This window comes from Rhinolophus sinicus, linkage group LG06, assembly GCF_036562045.2.
Source record: "Rhinolophus sinicus isolate RSC01 linkage group LG06, ASM3656204v1, whole genome shotgun sequence".
Taxonomy (NCBI): domain Eukaryota; kingdom Metazoa; phylum Chordata; class Mammalia; order Chiroptera; family Rhinolophidae; genus Rhinolophus; species Rhinolophus sinicus.
In genome coordinates this window covers 297012-310808 of record NC_133756.1, presented here as the reverse complement: position 1 = coordinate 310808, position 13797 = coordinate 297012, and the positions used below count along the sequence as shown (strand labels likewise).

At 42.7% G+C, this 13797-nt stretch overlaps 1 protein-coding gene across 12 annotated transcripts in view; it reads left to right on the top strand.

The window, feature by feature from the left end:
- Positions 1-13797, top strand: part of VPS13D (vacuolar protein sorting 13 homolog D) — a 236404-nt gene that overhangs the window by 31613 nt on the left and 190994 nt on the right. For all 12 annotated transcript variants that reach the window (XM_074334030.1, XM_019756290.2, XM_019756289.2 and 9 more), the window contains 3 exons: positions 287-2500; positions 3620-3771; positions 9225-10256. In XM_074334030.1, coding sequence (XP_074190131.1) covers positions 287-2500; positions 3620-3771; positions 9225-10256 — 3398 coding nt within the window. The remainder of the gene's footprint in view (positions 1-286; positions 2501-3619; positions 3772-9224; positions 10257-13797) is intronic.

Genomic DNA, 13797 nt, shown 5'->3' with positions numbered 1-13797 from the left:
GGGCAACAGGTTGTTGGTTTTTGTACCTTGACATGTGTTCCTATGTCAGCAGGTCTCCATCTTTTCTCATGTTCATAGACTTTCTCTTTTTGTTTTGATTGCAAAATTAATAGTTAAGTTCACACTGAATAAATGGTAAATACAGAATATTATGCTTAGAGTTTTCATCCATTTGTTTTCTCAAATTGGAGTTGGTCGATTCTCTACTTTTCTTAATTAGTGCATTGAAGGAAAGAGGCAGGCAAGAGCAGACATAGACTTTGAATCTTCTCTTTTTTACCTGCAGATGACTCCAAGAGGAAAAGTGGGGATGGGTCCACATCTGAAGACAATCAGTTTAGTGATGATGAGTATAAGACGCCTCTAGCCACACCACCCAACACCCCGCCCCCCGAGACAAGCAGCAGTAATGGGGAGAAGACGCCTTCATTTTCTGGAGTTGAGTTCAGTGAAGAGCAGCTTCAAGCACATTTGTTGAGCACGAAGATGTATGAGAGGTACTCCCTGTCCTTTATGGACCTCCAGATCATGGTTGGACACGTGAAGGACAATTGGAAGCATGTCCAGGATATTGATGTGGGGCCAACCCACGTGGTCGAGAAATTCAACGTTCACCTACAGTTAGAACGTCGATTGATTTATACTTCAGACCCCAAGTACCCTGGAGCCGTGCTCTCAGGCAACCTGCCAGACTTAAAAATCCACATCAATGAAGATAAAATATGTGCCCTAAAGAATTGCTTTGCCCTCCTCACCACCCCGGAAATGAAGACTTCCGACACTCAGATTAAAGAGAAGATTTTCCCCGAAGGTGGTCAGCGGGGAAGTTTGCAAGACTCCGTCATGAACTTAACCCAGAGCATTGTGATGTTGGAGCAGCATACCCGGGAGGTTCTGGTGGAGTCACAGCTCCTCCTGGCTGAGTTTAAAGTGAACTGTATGCAACTTGGTGTGGAGAGCAATGGCCGGTACATTTCTGTGCTCAAGGTATTTGGTACCAACGCTCACTTTGTGAAGAGGCCTTACGATGCTGAAGTCTCACTAACTGTCCATGGTTTACTCCTGGTGGACACCATGCAGACATATGGTGCTGATTTTGACCTTTTGATGGCTTCACATAAGAACTTGAGCTTCGATATCCCAACAGGAAGCCTCCGGGATAGCAGGGCCCAGTCTCCTGTCTCTGGATCCAGTGCGGTCCACTTCACTCCTGCTGCCACGCCGAACGACCTATCAGCTACTAGCGTTTCACTGGACAGAGTTCTCACCAAAGAACAAGAGTCCCTGATTAAATTGGAATATCAGTTTGTGAGTTCAGAGTGCCCGTCGATGAATTTGGATAGCTCTCTTCAGGTGATTTCGTTGCAGGTGAATAATTTGGATATTATCCTAAATCCAGAGACAATTGTGGAGCTGATTGGTTTTCTTCAAAAATCCTTTCCCAAGGAAAAAGATGATGTGAGTCCTCAGCCTTTAATGACTGATTTTGAAAGAAGCTTTTGGGAAGAAGGAACTTACCAATCTACATATGAGCAAAACACTGAGGTTGCAGTAGAAATCCACAGACTTAACTTACTGCTCCTTCGGACACTGGGAATGGCAAATGGAGAGAAATATGGCAGGAAAATTGCAACTGCAAGTATAGGTGGCACCAAAGTTAACGTCTCAATGGGCAGCACGTTTGATATGAATGGTTCTCTTGGCTGTTTGCAGCTTATGGATTTGACACAAGATAATGTTAAGAACCAGTATGTTGTCAGCATTGGGAATTCCATCGGCTATGAAAACATCATCAGCGATATTGGCTACTTTGAATCTGTGTTTGTCAGAATGGAAGATGCAGCCCTTAACGAAGCTTTGAGTTTCACATTTGTTGAGAAGTCGAAACAGGAATGTTTTCTCAACCTCAAGATGGCGTCCTTGCATTATAACCACTCTGCTAAATTTTTGAAGGAGTTGACAATGTCCATGGATGAACTAGAAGAAAATTTTCGAAGTATGCTGAAAAGCGCAGCCACCAAAGTGACCACAGTCTTAGCGACCAAGACAGCTGAGTACAGTGAGATGGTATCACTCTTTGAAACTCCAAGGAAGACACGGGAATCCTTTATCTTAGAAGAAAGTGAAATATATGGGTTCGGCCTGGCTCCCTCTCATTCCGACACTGTAAAGCTAATCTTGAACATCAACATTGAATCACCAGTTGTTTCTATCCCTCGGAAGCCTGGGAGCCCTGAGTTGCTGGTAGGACACTTGGGACAGATATTCATCCAGAATTTTGTGGCAGGAGACGATCAATCCAGAAGTGACCGTCTGCAGGTGGAAATCAAAGACATTAAATTATATTCTTTGAATTGTACCCAGTTGGCAGGCAGAGAGGGTCCTGGGTCTGACATAAGTCGGGCGTCTTGCCCTCCTTCTGGGTCTGCCAGTGTGAATAGTCAGGAGGAAGCTCATTTCACCCGACATGATTTCTTTGAATCTTTGCATAGAGGTCAAGGTGAGGAGCATCAATCACGTCTCATTTTGTTTCAAATTCCAAGCCCAGCTCGTGTGTAGTTTGCTTTAAACAACGACAAAAACCTTTTCTTTTAGAATTATCCCCAGTAATATTTAAGACATCATAATGGAATTTTAATAGATGGTTTCACCTTAGGTTGGGATGTTTTTAACTTTTTTCATTGATTGCCATATTTGGAAATTTCTTTCTAAGTGTCCCTCGTTGAAATTGGGTGAGTGCTCATGCATAGGGATTTTTCAGTGAGTGGGTTCTGTTAAAGAGTATTACTTAATTTGGTTAAATACATCTGATTTTTCAATTCCTAAGCTGTAGATCTTTCCTGGTTAAATATTGTAGTCCAGAGAGCTGGCGGGATTGACATCAATGGGATATGAAATTTAGTCAGTGGATGTTATGTTCTCCTTTTAATATTCTGCCACCTTTTATAATGGGTTAGTACAGGGCTCTAGGAATAAGATGCCTGTCTTTGGGTTCTCGATCTGATATGTTAAAACCTGACAGTTCACTGTGTTCTCTTGGCATCCTCAGAAATCAGGGCCGCCCTGGAGCAGGGCTTTATTTATTGGCTAAGAAATGAATACCTTTGAGAACTCCTCTAGCTTCTCAAGTATTAATTCACTGACTCATTTACATACTTACAAAGTGATTGCTTTCTCTGCTTGGGATAAAAGTCGTTCACTGAGAACCTTACATTGTCCTTGATTCTGATTGAGGCCCGTTGAGAGGAATCAATCTGTATCTGAAAGCTGGGTAAGGATGAGCAATTTGATTTGGAAAACGCCAGCTTGGGAGACTAAGAGAAACTTAATGTAGACCCTGGCCTGGATTGATGTTTTCCATATCGTACTTTGAAGCCACCAAATGGAGCATGTCAGGAAAATATTGTTTCTTTTTGTATATATATTCACCTTGTGCCTCTGCTCACTATGAGTTTTGGTCTTGGGAGAGTCATAGTCATCAAAGTTTGTACTCCATCGTGGACCTCGTGGTCTAAGAGTAGTAACTCCTGGGCTCTATGTTACGTAGCCTGCATGTAACCGGCAATTGTGCAGTAAACGTTGGTGTGTTCAGATTGTCCTTTCCCCTCTCTCACGCCAGCCTTTCACATCCTGAACAACACGACCATTCAGTTTAAACTGGAGAAGATCCCTATAGAGAGAGAATCTGAGCTGACTTTCTCCCTTAGTCCAGATGATCTGGGAACTTCTAGCATCATGAAGATCGAAGGCAAATTTGTCAATCCAGTTCAGGTAAGCACCTTACTGATTTTCATGTCAAGACAGTTGAAGTCACATATTTATTTTATATTTATGTTATATGCGTTTGTATTTTGTTATGTATGTAAACTGTTCAAAGAGATATCATTAATGCTTGTTACTGATGATAACTTGTTCCATGGAGTAAACATGTCCTTTTAGCGTGTCCTTTTATCACTGGGGAGTCAGTCTTGTTAGCCTTCTTCAGTGGAGGAGGGGTGAGTTACACAGAGGAAGAGGGCAGACCCTTAATTCCATTGCCATTCAGAAACGAGGAAAATTACTGCTTAAGTAGTCAGTGTCTCTTCCCCAGGAGGATATAATTCTTGTCACACTTTGACAAACTTGGCCCGTCCTATAAAACAATCTGATTATCTGAGCTGTTGACAGATTCTTTCAAAGGAGAATTAGTCTTGTCCTCTTTGAAATGAAATTGGCCAGAATAGGAATTTGTGTGTGTGTGTGTGTGTGTGTGTGTGTATGTATGTGTATGTGTGTGCGCGTTCATACATGTCATCCCTCTTCCTTTAAAAGTGTCGTTTTTCTTTCACAGGGATGAGGGCAAAGAGCATTAACATAAAACAGCAAGGCCAGGCAGGATCTTAGGACAGTGGACTGTTGGGCAGTAATTGGTCACTAGTCTGTCTGGCAGCTGCTCTGGGGTAATATAGGAGTGCTCTTAACAGAACTGTGTACCTTTTGACATCAGTGGTTCCTGGATATGGGTCTCTGGGTGAGAGAACTTTCCCCAAAGCTTTCCCAAATTTTCACCTTCAATGTAGCACATAATGTGAATTCTGTTGGATTCCACTGACATAGTCTTATGGTTGACTTAATATTGTTTTTGATAAAAAAAATTTACTTAAAATAATTAAAAAGAATTCTTTTTAAGTTATTAATCATTGATATTTAATAATTAATAATTTAACTTAGTAACTTAAATAATTTAAAGTATTTTATTGTGAAAAAACTTTAAACATACACAAGAGTGGTGGAACAGTCTAATGAACCTTATATATCCATCACTCAGATTTTTTTTTTTCCATTACTCAGATTTTAAGGCAAACCCCAGGCTTCATGCCATTTTTACCACACTCGAATACTGCTATTCTCATGCTTTACAAAATTAACGAGGACTCCTTGGTGTCTTCTAAATTTTAATCCATTTTCTGATTTCAGAAACATTTTTGATTGTTTCAAAAATGTCTTTTAACTTTTTTCATATTTTTAGTAATTTTATTTTTCAATTATGGTTGACATATAGTATATTAGTTCCAAGTATACAACGTAGTGATTAGACATTTATATAACTTATGAGGTAATCCCCCTGATAAATCTAGTACCCACCTGACAACATACATAGTTATTAACAATATTTTTGACTATATATTCCTTATACTGTACTTTATATCCCCATGACTATTTTATAACTACCAATTCATACTTCTTAATCCCTTTCCCTTTTCCTCTCATCTCCCCAATCCTTCTCCCATCTGGCAACCCTCAAAATGTTCTCTGTATCTTTTAGTTTGTTTCTATTTTGTTTGTTTATTTTGTTGTTTAGATTCTACATATAAGTGAAATCATATGGCATTGTCTTTGTCTGACTTACTCTACTCATCATAATTCCCTCTAGGTCCATCCCTGTTGTTGTAGATGGCAAGATTTCATTCTTTTTTATGGTTGAGTACTATTCCATTGTATATATGTAGCACCTCTTCTTTATCCGTTCATCCATAGTTGGAAACCCAAGTTTCTTCCATATCCTGGCCATTGTAAACAATGCTGCAGTGAACATAGGGATGCACATGTCCCTTCGCAGTAGTGTTTTGGGTTTCTTTGGGTAAATTCCCAGAAGTGGGATTACTGGGTCCTTCTTTGTTTCTTGTTATAGCCTTTGTTTTAAAGGTGTTTTTGTCTGGTATAAGTATTGCTATCTCAGTTTTTTTTTTTCCATTTCCATTTTCATGAAATATTTTTGTATACCGTTACTTTCAGTCTGTGGATGTCTTTTGATCTGAAGTGAGTGTTTTGTAAGCAGCATATGTAAGGGTCTTGATTTCTTATCCATTCAGACACCCTATATCTTTTGGACATTTTAACCCATTTACATATAAAGTAATTATTGCTAGATATGTAGTTACTGCCATTCATATTTTTGATCCTTTTTTTTCCTTCTTCTTCTTAAAGAAGTCCCTTTAACCTTTCTTGTAATACTGGTTTGGCGGTGATAAATGCTTAGCTTTTTCTTGTTTGGGAAGCTATTTATTTTTCATTTCTAAACAATAGTTTTGCTGGGTAGAGTAATCTTGCTGTAGATACCTGTTTGGGTTCATCCTGTGTGGGACTCTGTGCTTCCTAGGTTTGTATATATTTTTTTTTTGCCAGGTTAGGGAAGTTTTCCATCATTATTTTTTAAATACGTTTTCAATTTTATACTTTCTTCTCCTTCTGGTACCCCTGTAATGTGAGTGTTGGTACGCTTGATATTGTCCCTGAGGCCCCTTAAACTCTCCTCACTTATTTGAATTCTTTTTTCTTTTTGCTGTTCTGATTGGGTATTTTCTCCTACCTTCTAAATTGCTGATTCTATCCTCTGCTTCCTCTAATCTACTGTTGATTCCCTCTGATGTACTTTTTATTTCAGTTACTGTATTCTTCATTTCTGACTGGTTCTTTTTTATGTATTCTGTCTCCATTTCTGTGTTTCCTACCTCTTGTAGTTCTCAGGGAGATAATGAGCATACTTATAACCAGTGTTTTGAACTCTGCATCTGGTAGAATACTTGTCTCCATTTTGTTTAGGTCTTTTTCTGGAGCTTTGTTCTGTTCTTTCATTTGGGACGTGTTTCTTTGTCTCCCCATGTTGGCTGCCTCCCTGTGTTTGTTTCTATGTATCTGGTAGGGCTGCTATGTCTCCCAGTCTTAGTTGAGTGGCCTTATGTAGAAGGTTCTGTGGGGCCCAGTGATGCAATCTCCCTGGTCACCAGAGCCGGGTGCTCTAGGTGTGTCCCTTGTGTGGGTTGTGTGTGCCTTCCTGTTGTAATTGAGTCTTGGTTGCTGTTTGCATGTCAGTGGTTGAGATTGACCCTCCTCAGGCTGATGTGTTGTGAGGACTAGCCGTGACTACATGGCTAGTGGAAGAGCTGTTGTGCAGGGCTGACCCACAGAGCAGGATTCACTTTAGCGGGGCTCTGGTACCTGCCCAGTCTGCCCTTTGGGTGTGTCATCCATCGAGGCAGCTGGGTGGTGCTCTGGCTTTGAGTTGGCCACCAGGCATGCTGGCCCCATGACCTCTTGGTAGGGGCCCCACCATAGCCCAAGTTTAGTGTGTGCCCTGCCTGGGGTTACCTGGAATGAGCCACAAAGCAATCTGCAGATGGCTGCCATCAGCGCTGTGCTTGGAGGCGCCTGGGAGAGGCTAAGCTGTGAACCAAGGCCAGCTGCCACTAGTGCCGGGTTTGGGGCTACTCAGCAAGAGATACAGGGCATGCAGAGGCCAGATGCTTGCCTGGTTTTTGTGAACCTTTGAGAGATTTTAGGAAAATACATGGCATGAGCCAAGATAAGCCATTTGTATGGAAAAGCCACTGGAAGCAGTTTGGATGGGCCTGGAAGTGGGTAGGGCAGCGTCCCGGACTCACCAGGGCGGGGCAAACTTTGTAGTTACATTGATGGAGACTCAGAGATAGCAGCCACTTGCATTTGCTGGGAGGGCCGAAGGCTCAACAAAGGAACAACGAATTCTGCCAGCACTTCTGTAGGGAGAAAGCTGTCCCTCCAGCCCTCATCCTGAGGCCAGACAATTTAGTTCCTCCCCGTATGTCCCTGGCGCCTTTCGACCTGCTGCTCTAGCTCTGAAGCTCAGAGCGAGTGAGTCTGTCAGCGAGTAAGTTCATGCATGGTCCCTTTAAGAGGATCACCTGGGACTGCCGCTGCCCTCCATCTCACTCAGCCAGTCTCCGCTGGTTTTCACAGCCAGAATTTATGGGGACTTCTCTTCTTGGCACTGGAACCCTGGGCTAGGAGCCTGACATAGGGGTGGGACCCCTCGCTCCTCAGGGGGACCTCTGCAGTGAGATAGCCCTCCCTGTTTTTAACCGCCACACACGGTGTGCGACCAGCCCATTTCACATCACCACCCCTCCTACCAGTCTCGAATGTGGCTTCTCCTGTATGTCCTTAATTGTAGGACTTCAGGCGATTCTGAGTACGGGTTGTTCTGTAGTTTAGTTGTAGTTTTGATGTGGTCGTGAGATGACGTAAGCACAGCGTTTACCTATTCCTCCACCTTGACGGGAAAACCAATGTCTTTTCACTTTTGGTTTGTTTGAATCAGGATCCAGAGAAGGTCCATGCATTGCATTTATGTGATACATCTTGTGGGTCTCTATTAACTTAGTTTTCCCCTCATTTTTCACCCCAGGCCCTTATTTTGTTATGAAAACCAGGTCAGCTCTCTTGCAGAATGTCCCACATTCTGGATTAGGCTGTTTGTTTGTGGTGTCACTTAACTTGTTCCCCCACATTTGCTGTAAACTGTAACTTAACTCTACAGGTTTAATTGGATTCACGTTCTTTTTTGGTTCTTTTTGGGGGCGGGGGCAGACACTTCAAAAGGTAGTGCTGTGGACTTCATATTGCATTGTGTCAGGAGGCCTATAATGTCTAGCTGTCTCTCTGTTAGTGATGCTGAAATTGATGATTGCATTCAAGTGGCCGGAACCTGATCCCTCCATTGTAAAATTCTCTGTCAATCGTTCCTATAAGGGCTTATTCCATCGATGAACTGGGATGGGATAAATTATTTAATTAGGGGTTACAAAATGGTCACTTTTTAATTCTATCATTTTTATATCTGTTTGGAATTCCTCTGTTAAAAATTGCCCTTAAGTAAATAAAAAATTTGTCTGAAAATAGTTTTAGTAAGAAATTGTAATTGAAAACAAAGTAAGGGAGAAAGGAAACATGAGTAATCCTGGATCATCATTATTTCATTAAAAAGTACTGTCTGTTTGTCTAGCTTACTAAACATAGGTTGTTACACTAATTGGTGGTGGCCTGTGAGTTTTAGAACCGATGGTCTTGTTTCTCAGCCCTGTGGTATAACCACGTTAGACTTTTGGCCATGTTCCCTTCAATCTCTGCAGTTGTCTTTGTGGGGTTAGGGTGACTTTGCTGACTCAGGCCTATGATCAGTGGTACTTACTGAACATTTATTGTGTCTAGATTATTCTGTGAGGTACCAGGGGAGGGCCTTGTGAATAGACATGGGTTACAGAGAGGTAAGGACAGAAAAGAAACACAGGAGACAGTCCTTGCTATCCAGCAATTTATAATCACTCAGGAGAAACCCGTACAAATCAGCTTTGGAAATCTGTCGCCAGTGTAGCCGAGTGCAGCTAATGGTAGTCGCGGAGTAACTGAGTTTTTCTCTCTGCGTACAGGTGGTGTTAGCAAAGCACGTGTATGAGCAGGTTTTGCAAACGCTGGATACGCTCGTGTACAGTGAAGATCTGAATCAGTTTCCAGGCACCGCTCCCTCCTCACCGTGCCCTGACTCTCCTCTGCCTTCCCTCAGTACCTGTGGAGAACCTTCCATTGAAAGGAAGGAGAATGGCTTGTTCAGCCACTCCAGCCTTTCCAACTCTTCTCAAAAGTCCTTGTCTGTGAAGGAAGTGAAATCCTTTACCCAGATTCAAGCCAACTTTTGTATCGCAGAGCTTCAAGTTCAGCTAAGTGGAGATCTGACTTTGGGGGCCCAGGGGCTCGTGAGCTTAAAGTTTCAGGATTTTGAGGTGGAGTTCAGTAAAGACCATCCTCAGACTCTCTCCATTCAGATCGCCCTGCGCTCTCTGCTGATGGAAGACTTACTGGAGAAAAATCCAGATTCCAAGTATAAGAACCTGATGGTGTCTCGGGGCGCCCCTAAGCCTTCTAGTTTAGCACAGAAAGAATATCTTTCTCAGTCGTGCCCTTCAGTGTCCAACGTGGAGTATCCTGATATGCCTCGGTCTCTCCCTTCTCACGTGGAGGAAGCGCCCAATGTCTTCCAGCTGTATCAGAGACCCACCTCGGCGTCCCGGAAGAAGCCCAAGGAAGTCCAGGACCAGGACTGCCCCTTGACCCCCCCACCTTCTCCATCAGTGGACGAGCCCAGGATACTCGCTGGAAAGAGTAAATTTGATGATTCCTTGGTCCACATCAATATATTCCTGGTAGATAAGAAGCATCCCGAATTTTCTTCCATTTATAACCGAGTGAACCGAAGCATCGATGTTGATTTTAACTGCTTGGACGTGCTCATCACTCTGCAGACCTGGGTTGTGATACTTGATTTCTTTGGAATTGGCTCCACTGCAGACAACCATGCAATGAAGGTACCGCCTGAGGACCCTCTGCAGAACGTGAGGTCGGAGTCAAACGCTGTACCAGAGTCTGAACTTCAGGACCCAGTTAACACCAAGCTGGATCTCAAGGTATCAGTTCCCTTTCACTCCTTGAAGTTCTAAGAATGCATTTTGGTTTGTTTATTTGAATGCTGGCTTTGTACATTTACTCTAAAAAATAGGTCTTATTGGCAGGGGAGCTATGCAGTTTTCTAGATGTGGGCTACCAAAGGGTAGACATTACTATCTGACAGAAGGTTGTTGTGTAAATTCCATCTGGAGGCAGGGAAAATGAATGGCTTAAGTAACTGTTTGTCTTTCCTTTGGGTTGTACTGTATAATTCAGTGGATTACTTAGCTTCTCTGAGCCTCAGTTTCCTCATCTTCCATCATCTAAGGAAGATAATAAATGAGGTAATGTGTGTAAGGCACCCTGCAAAGTGTCTAGTACATAGTAGGTCCTTTAAAATGTGGCTTTTATCGTCATCTCCCCACTCACTCAGAACATTTCTGGCTTTTCATTGAGGGCAACAATACAGCTGTAAGAAATGAAGTCTCAAAAATCAGACTGCCTGGGTTGGAAGCCTGGCACTTTTGTTGTTCACAAACTACAGCTATTTGGCCCTGGGCAAATTTTTAACCTCTTTTTCCCTCCATTTTTCTCATCAATAAACTGATGGTGTTAAATGGTGCCTACACTATTGGGTTGCTGCAAGGATTCAATGAGGTGATATAGGTAAGGCCCTTTGCACAGTGTGCATGGCTTGAAATTAGCGTTCAGTGAATGATGGCTATTATTATTTTTACTATTACGTGGATTGCCATACTTGTAACTTGTCCTTTGTACTCATTGCAAATGTTTAAAAACACATGAAGGTTACCAGAGGGTAAGGGTAAGGGGGGTGGGGGGTGGGAGATGAGGGTAAGGGGGATCCAATATATGGTGATGGAAGGAGAACTGACTCTGGGTGGTGAACACACAATGGGATTTATAGATGATGTAATGCAGAATTGTACACCTGAAATCTATGTAATTTTACTAGCAATTGTCACCCCAATAAATTAAAAAACAAACAAAACACACATGAAGACATCATTTGAATTTAAGGCTGTTCTGCTCTGTGTCATCAAACAGTGAGGTGTGGCAGTAGTACATTTAAGGACCAGTTGGTGGTACATCGCTGTAGCTAGTACCAGCCCTGGGCCCTGGGCCCCTGCTAGCGGCTGGTTACATTTGTGTGCGTCGGATGAAGTTCCTCCTGGACGCATCTTAGCATGTGTGGACTTGCGTTTGCTGATGGGGAGAAGTCAGACAGGAGAACAATGTTTTATTTAGTTGCTCTTTTCTTATTTTCTAAGCTGGCAGTAGGCTTCAGTCCTCGGGAAAGGCGAGAGCTCTCTGAAGAGTTGGGCGTGAACCAGTTTTACCCCTCAGTGTGGCTGGATGCCTTTGCAGAACTCTGGCCTCTGGTACCTTGTTTAGCAAGATGAACGGCACCTGGAGAGGCTTCCCTCATTCCTTTGGACTCCACGTGTTCGTGACTATCACTTTGTTCTTTGGTGCCCCTAGTAATTACCTGCCTTAGGAACCCTTTCGTGTTGGGTGTGGAGCGCTTCTAGGGGCTTTGCATAGATGGATGTAGCTGGTTTCACAGGAGAACAAGACTAGATAAATGCCCCTCAAGAATGCGCTTTTTTAGAGTAAGAATTTTTGAGAACATTTTTATCGCGAAGACTTTCAAACACATCACAAATAGAGAGAATAGTATAATGAACCCCCATTCCCAAGCCTGTGAGATTCATCACATTTACTTTATTCCTTTTTCACCTCTTTGCTGAAATATTTTAAAGCAAATTCCAGGTATATCATTGCACCTCTACGTACTTCAGTATTCATTTCTAAAAAATAAAAATAGACTTTTTTTTATAACCACAATGCACTGTCACATCTAGATTAACAAGCGTTTCTTGGTATTACTTAACACCCGCCAGTCCATGCTTGGATTTCCCTGATTGTCTCAAAAATGCCCATTTCCCGTGCATTGTAGAGGAATGACTGGTTTAGGAAACTTCACGTCTTTCCTTTGATACCCACAGTTCAGTGGGATACTTTGCTTTTTTGAGCCATAGTTTCCTCCTCTACAAAATGAGAATTAAGTAAAATGACATGAATTTGTGGAATGGAGACCCTCAAATGAGTTTCACACGTTACATTTGCTGTCTTGTCTCTTAAATCTCTGTTAGTTAAGTCAGCCTGTCTCCCCTTTATTTCCCCTATGCAATTGACTTGTAGAAACTGGGTTAGCGTGCGGTACAGTCCGACGGTCCAGATTTGTCTGTTTCCTTGGGGTGCCATCTGACTTCTTTCATCTTCTCATTTTAGAAATGAAGTTAGTTTCAGATAGTTGATCAGATTCAGGTTCGGCTCTTGGGTAAAAGCATTTCTTATGTGGGGCTGAGTGCATCCTATCGCATTATGTCAGGAGTATACAACATCTGGTTGTCCCACTTGCAGTGACGCCAAGATTCATGCTAAGATAGTGGTTCAGGTGGTGACAGCTGGATTGCTCCAAATGAAGCATGTTTAGACCCAGTGTTTGTTATTTTGGTGATTAAGTGACCAGAGGGTTTATAGTTCCCCCTTAACGATAATCTCATTCCCTTGAGATCCTTTTGTGGTCTCTGTCAAAAAGCTTATTGCAAGGGGACCTCTGTGGCCCTGGAGCCACATTGCTCCGTCCCTGAGCGCATTGCTCCGTCTGCAGTTATCAGTCCTTTTTTCCCTGCCTTCTTCTACAAGTGTTTTTCCTTCTTTCTTTCCTCATCTCATTTTCTTTCTTTCCCTCATCTTTTTTTACCCCTAATCATTTATTCATCCAACATTTCTGGGCACCTACTTTGTGGTCGGCACTGAAGATGAAGGGGTTAGTATGGCACGGTCTCTGCCATTCGGGAGCAGTGAGTGTGAACTGAGATTTGAACTTCCGCTTGCTCCTTCATTGTCCCCAGTGATGGCACTCAGACGTGCCTGCCTCAATGCATCCTAGACGTACACGTCCTTTGAATATTTCAGATAACAATATTACAATACAGAATTTATTTATTACAAAGAATGTTATTCCTAAGACAGAAGATTTTGACTTTCTTTTGTTTTCAGTTGTTCTTGGAAAGAAAATCTTTTTTTTTTTTTTTCAATCGGGGAACAGTGTGTTTTTCCAGGACCCATCAGCTCCGAGTCAAGTCATTGTTTTCTTTCTTTTTTTTTAAAAGATTCTATTGGGGAAGGGGAACAGGACTTCATTGGGGAACAGTGTGTACTTCAAGGACTTTTTTCCAAGTCAAGCTGTTGTCCTTCAATCTTAGTTGTGGAGGGTGCCGTTCAGCTTCAAGTTGTTGTTTTTTCAGTCTTATTTGTGGAGGGCGCAGCTCAGCTCCAGGTCCAGTTGCCATTGCTTGTTGCAGGGGGCACAGCCCACCACCCCTTGCGGGAGTCGAGGAATAGAACCGGCAACCTTGTGATTGAGAGGATGCGCTCCAACTAACTGAGCCATCCGGGAGGCAGCTCAGCTCAAGGTGCCGTGTTCAATCTTAGTTGCAGGGGGTGCAGCCCACCATCCCTTGTGGGACTCCG